The sequence below is a fragment of the Aspergillus foveolatus genome, assembly GCF_047715535.1.
Source record: "Aspergillus foveolatus strain CBS 279.81 unplaced genomic scaffold BDW70scaffold_242, whole genome shotgun sequence".
NCBI classification, from domain to species: domain Eukaryota; kingdom Fungi; phylum Ascomycota; class Eurotiomycetes; order Eurotiales; family Aspergillaceae; genus Aspergillus; species Aspergillus foveolatus.
The window spans coordinates 2,479-8,213 of record NW_027396306.1 but is presented as its reverse complement, the minus strand read 5'-3'; the positions used below and the strand labels follow the sequence as shown (position 1 = coordinate 8,213).

The 5,735-nt window shown below is 46.6% G+C and overlaps 1 protein-coding gene across 1 annotated transcript; it reads right to left on the bottom strand.

The window, feature by feature from the left end:
• Window positions 1–1,933: 1,933 nt before the first annotated feature.
• BDW70DRAFT_165206 (major facilitator superfamily domain-containing protein) lies at window positions 1,934–3,991 on the bottom strand (the record flags this gene model as incomplete). The annotated part of the gene is made up of 6 exons (XM_073741684.1): window positions 1,934–1,958; window positions 2,008–2,737; window positions 2,794–2,910; window positions 2,958–2,971; window positions 3,023–3,113; window positions 3,169–3,991. The coding sequence occupies 6 exons, from the start codon at window positions 3,989–3,991 to the stop codon at window positions 1,934–1,936; spliced, it is 1,800 nt and encodes a 599-aa protein (XP_073590502.1).
• Window positions 3,992–5,735: the final 1,744 nt, after the last annotated feature.

Genomic DNA, 5,735 nt, shown 5'->3' with positions numbered 1-5,735 from the left:
GAAGTGGTGGTGTTGGGCCTGTTGGCGTACGGAGTTGGAAAGTAATTTTTTCAAGAGCCCGGTCTTGATCAAGTGGTTTAAGACCAGCTCCTGCAAAGCCACTGCAGATATTGCTTGTAGTAAAGACTTGTGCACGTGCTGTAGGGTATAGGTGTAGAAAATCCTGTTTGTCAATATGGTCATTTCCAGCCACCATCAGGCCTTCAACCAACTTTCCGTACGCACGTTTAAGTGGTCCGAAAACACCCACATCAAGAGGCTGAAGAAGGTGAGATGTATGAGGAGGCATGCAAAGGCAGATAATTGCGTTTTCCTTGCAGAAAATATCAAAATCTGCAGTTTGATGGCTAGAATGGCCATCAAGAATAAGCAATCGCTTAGCACCAGTCATGGAACGCTGAGACCATGGTTCAAACACCTCTTTTAGCCATTGAAGCCATTGAAGGCCTATTTTGTCTGTAGTCCAGCCATTCTTACTTGTTGAAAGTATCCAGTTATTTGGAAGGCCTGGTTCTTGGTACCAAGTAGCCTGATGTTCTTTGGCCTTCAAGATAACCACTGGTGGTATTGAAATTCCTTTAGAGCTCACACATTCGATAATTGTAACCCATTCCCGGTTACCCTGGATAACCGTACGAGGTCTCTCACTGCGCTACACTGCAATAATAACTTTTGATGTGGTGCAACCCCCCATTGCAAAGCCTGTTTCAAAGTTCCAAATGTCATCTTCATGTATGCCATGCTCCTTGATGACTTCCTGTACTGTTTGAAACCATTTTTTTATAACTTTTGGGTTCTCCTGCCTTGCGCGTTGGTATGTAATTCTCCGATTATATCTTGTACGAGGTTCAGGGCGACGTTGGGTAAAAGTATAGGGCTAGTTAACTCCAAGAGTTGCAGTTGCATTTCTTGTATGTTCACGGAGCAAAGTTTCTGCCATTTGACGCAGAAACTCTGGTCGGACTGAAAAGCCACGTTTATCTGCATCTAGAAGTTTCTGGGCAAGGACATCTTCTTCAATTTTTGTTAATTTATGGCCATTGGCGCGTGTTTCTGAGCGTGACTTTCTTCGATCTAGGCGAGCACGAAGGGTAGTCCGGGATACCCCAAATACTTCTGCAGCTTTCTGTTTTGACTTTATTTTCTTTTTCATATATGCAGATATAGCCATCTGCATACGGGACTCTTTGTTTAAAGGCATTTTATAAAGAATTGATGAAGATAAAACGCCTCAAAGAAGACAATATCAGATATTTTGGTGGTTGCGGAGAAAAGAGGCCGCTCGGCCATGGAGTACGTTACGCCTGTTCTGGTCGTGACAGGCTTGCCAGCACTACCCGGCGGCGTCGCATGATACTATCGCCTGACATGTATAAAATATATATCAGTACCAGAGATCATGTAGATATCCGCACTAATGTTACTAGTAAACTAATCATGATAGAAGAGAATCTAGAAACTTGATCTATCAAATCTACAATCATATTCCTGTAACTCCCAGGTTTTATTATCTATCATCTAAGCATTCCCTCTCTTAATGCTTCGTAAGTCCCTGTACCTCTCTCTTAACCATAACTTCTAGCAGTATCCTACCCGAAGATGTCCCTTCCTATCTAGAATTTCTTTCGGGCAGTAGAAGTCCTGACCTCGCCAAATGTCTATAGCTATGAACCAGCAATCACAGCATTTTGGGATCATGATCTAGCCACGGATCTGGAGCTAGGGCTCCAGTCTTATTTAGGGCTGTTATAATCATATCCTGTGTGATAGAGAATATCATGTAAGCTTTTGAGACTTCGATTCGTGCAACCAGGATTTTAGTGGGTAATTCTGTAATTCTCCTCGAATCAGACAGTATAGGTACCGCCCATGCCCAACGGTTCCGTCTCGATAATCCAAAAGCCAAGAGTCCTGACTCCACGAAAGGTGTACGTCAAGTAGCAAAGCGGAAATCGAGGCTGCAAAAAAGTTAGTTAAATATTTCCAGGACAGTCAATAGCAACCTACCGCTTGTTTCCCTCGTCGGTCGTGGTCTGTCGATAATGATGCTGCTCTTCGGGGCTCATGGCATCCCATTTCTTAGCTTTCTGGCTATTGCGCCATCGATAGTACAAGTATGTGCCTGGGTACTGGATCAAACACATCCAGATGCAAATGACGAGCAGTCCCTTGTTCGCCTTGAAGTATCGAGGCGAGTCGCTTGATTGATAGATGTTCGCGCCAATCATCCCACTGACCTGCACCCACATGTTGTACAGAGAAGCTGAGACTGTTCTGTTCTGCACAGAGCCCGCATTCCGGCTTGTCCAGGCGACTTGGATGGGGTGGGTGTAGGGGAAAGACAATAAGACCGTGGCGATGGCAAAGTACACCCATGGGCCTATCGGGTCCGGGAGCGCGATCAAGGCCACAAAGCAGGGCAACAACCAGGCGTCTTCTGCCATTGATACGAAGCTTCGGTTGTTGATCAGTTCACTGAGTGCAGTGATCAGCAGCATCGTGATGCTCGATCCGATGATCCAGGGAATTGAGAGCAGGTTGGTCTGGATGACGTTGAAGCCCAGTTCGCGCAGCGAGAGGGTGAGATATTGGTTGACGGGGTACTTAGGAATACCGAAGAGTAGGCCCAGCGCGTATAATGGCCACATATCGTAGTCTTTGGTACACTCCCAGATCTGGCGGACGGAGAGGCCCTGGCGGTTGAACATACCTCCCTTCTGGGGGTCGTCGCGAATCACTGAAGCAAATGTTAGTCACGTTCATTCACATGTTCATAAACCTAAGCAGCTTTACCTGAATTGACAATGATCTTCTCCTCTTTCTCAGTGAAATAGCCCTTTGGATTCCACTTGCTCTTCGTCTTCGCTGGACACTGGGGCATGAGGAAAAACGAGGCAGCGCCGATAGAAACTACTACAAATTAGCGAATGCGCCATGCCAGCTCGGAATTTGCTTACAGGTAAAAGCCCCCCTGCAAATTTGTTAATCATCTCAACAATATACAACAACAACAGTAACTTACTGGATCAGGAACAACCATCGCCAGCCGGCATAGCCCAGGATACCGCGCATGGACACAAGACCAACAGATGCAAATCCGACGCCAATATCGACTGGTGGCGTCAGCAAGAATACACCCAGATCCCACAGACTAGATAAAAAGCTTACCCAATTGAGAAGACATCCAGTACCAGGCCAGCCGGACGGGAAGTGCGCTGCTAGTGTAGAAATAACTGAGGTAGAGGATAGTGTCAGGGATGAACCCGCCCTGGAACGTCGCAATCAGATAACGAGTGGCAAGAAACGAAGCCCGTCCATTGAGAAAGAACTGCAGGGCCGAGATTATGCTAAAGATGCAGATCTGGATAGGAATCCAGATATCGGGGCCGATTCGCTTCGAGATGATCTGTGATGGAAGCTCCGCAACGAGGAAGCCCACCCGGGAAATAGTTTGGCCTGTGTTGTAATCACTCTGTGAGAGACCCAGATCATCGAGCATGTTGTCTGAGACCGCGTTGGAGATGTTATTGCGGTCAATGTTGAGCGCCGCAAACATCACGCAAACCCAGACCATGATCTTTAAGTCGACCTTACGGCGCACGGCCCTCTCCTCACGCCATGTCCATCGAAAGCTGGGGTCAAAGGCTCGCCAATTCTCCCACTTGGGGTGGATAAACAGACTCTTGTACTCTTCGATATTCTCAGAGTCCCAGATGCTCGGTTGGGTAGCGATCGCATCAAGGTCGTACTCCGGCTTCTTTCCTTTGCGGATCCGAAGGAGGCGCAGGATTGCATCACCAAGAACTGACTCCATCCGTTGCGTCTGCTGGCTTGCCAATGCTGGAGCCATAGGGGGAGGCGCTGTGGCGCCGCTGGGCACCCGCGCCATGCCCTCACTGGCACCCTTAGACCTCAAGCTCTCAGTGTCGGAGCCCGAGGGCGTCGAGCCATCGACGGGCGTGGCGCATACGGTGGGCTGCTTAGCAGACATCTTGCTTTAGTTGTCGGCAGCAGGGGCACGCGTTTAATGGAGCTACGAGATCAGGATGGCTTACTGCTACTTATACTGCAAAACGACTGACTCAGTCTATGTTGATTTAGCTTCACGGTAACAACCTGGGTATCAAAGGCGAAACCGGCCCCGCCGTGATACCAAGCTAATTCATAGCGTTGCCTCTAAACTCTTGATCTACTGTTCACTCGCAAATATCTAAATGTGCAGCCCTGTTGAATCTTAACTTAAGACAGCGGTTCTTTGAAGTCAGGCTTTGTGGTTTTGCTTGAGGGCGTTCCAATTCCTAATGCTTCGTCCACTGCAGCATTATTCCAGAATGTAATGTGCCGAGGGGGTATCTGATAATCAATACGACATACGGCGGGTGTCTTGCGTCAGTTTGCCATGGACTGATGAATTGATTCACAATTGTCTGCGTGAATGTCGTGCTCTGTGCTAGTGTGGTAGTTTCGACCCTACCCCACACATACTTGGGCCGGTCGGTCTTGGTATGCTGTCGAGACTCGTTTTGAAGGGTTCTGATAGAGCTTTGATTTTATCTAACGGCAAAATGCTTTTGTCGTGGCCATAAATCCATTAGCCTTGTCAAGTTTGCGTGAGTAGTCAATTGAACGCGAGATACGTTCTGAGCGAGGGCTGAATACGACCATGCCTATCCTGAATCTGATATAGTGGATCATTTCAGGTCTTAGCAGACACCTTATAGGCTGGTCGTGGCGGGGTCCATTTCGACCCGCCATTCTTCGGAAAGACTCCGCTTGACTGAAGTACGGGAAGGCTTCGGGATGTCCCTGGTTTAGTAATTCTAAGCAGAGAGTAAATCTAAACAGATGATCTGAGGTAGAAAATATATGAAGCATCAGACAAACAGAACTCAGCGGTCTTGGTAAACATCCATAAATACAACCGTAAAAGTTTTTTTTTTTTTTTTTTTTTTTTTTTTTTTTTTTTTTTTTTTTTTTTTTTTTTTTTTTTTTTTTTTTTTATTTTTTTTTTTTTTTTTTTTTTTTTTTTTTTTTATATAAATGCTTGCCTGAGAAGCGTCCAGGGGGGCGCGGTCTTTTGCCTCCTGTTACTCCTATATTCTTAGCAAAAAGGAAATAAAAGAGGCCGGTCCCAATCTTCTTGTTGCTTGTTGGAGAGCAGATGTGGAAAACCATGTTGCAGACTAGCGTGCCAAGAAATGGTTAAAAGCAGTGATACAATTGAACGGCTGAAAGCAGGGACAATATAAACAATCTGTATAGCGGAAGCAGTGAAACACTGCTCTAGCCAGGTAGGGAAGGAGCAAAGCGTCTTGTATTTCTTGCATCTTGTGGGCGCAATTGCGGGCGCACTTGCAAGTAATTTGTACGAGGCTTTCACTCATCAGCGACATGACTGGCACGTTTCGCCCACAGAATCTGGACCCCTTACACTGTTCCCGCCTGGGACTGCAGTAGGCATGGCTTGCCAGGCATATTGAATACAGTGATTTGGAGAACTATTATGCAAAGAGCGCAATAAATACTGTTTTCATATTTGCAGTGGTCCTTGTGGGATATTTCTGTCTTTTCGCTAGCGAACACCGCCGAGAGCTTGTCCAAGGCATTTCCCTGTGATATGGAAATGTCATGTATATGCCGGTGTCAACCGGAGGAGACTCCTCCTTACTAATCAATGTTCAGCACCTCGCTCGTTTACATATCTGTTTGATACTCTACGCCGTTTGTATAGCAGG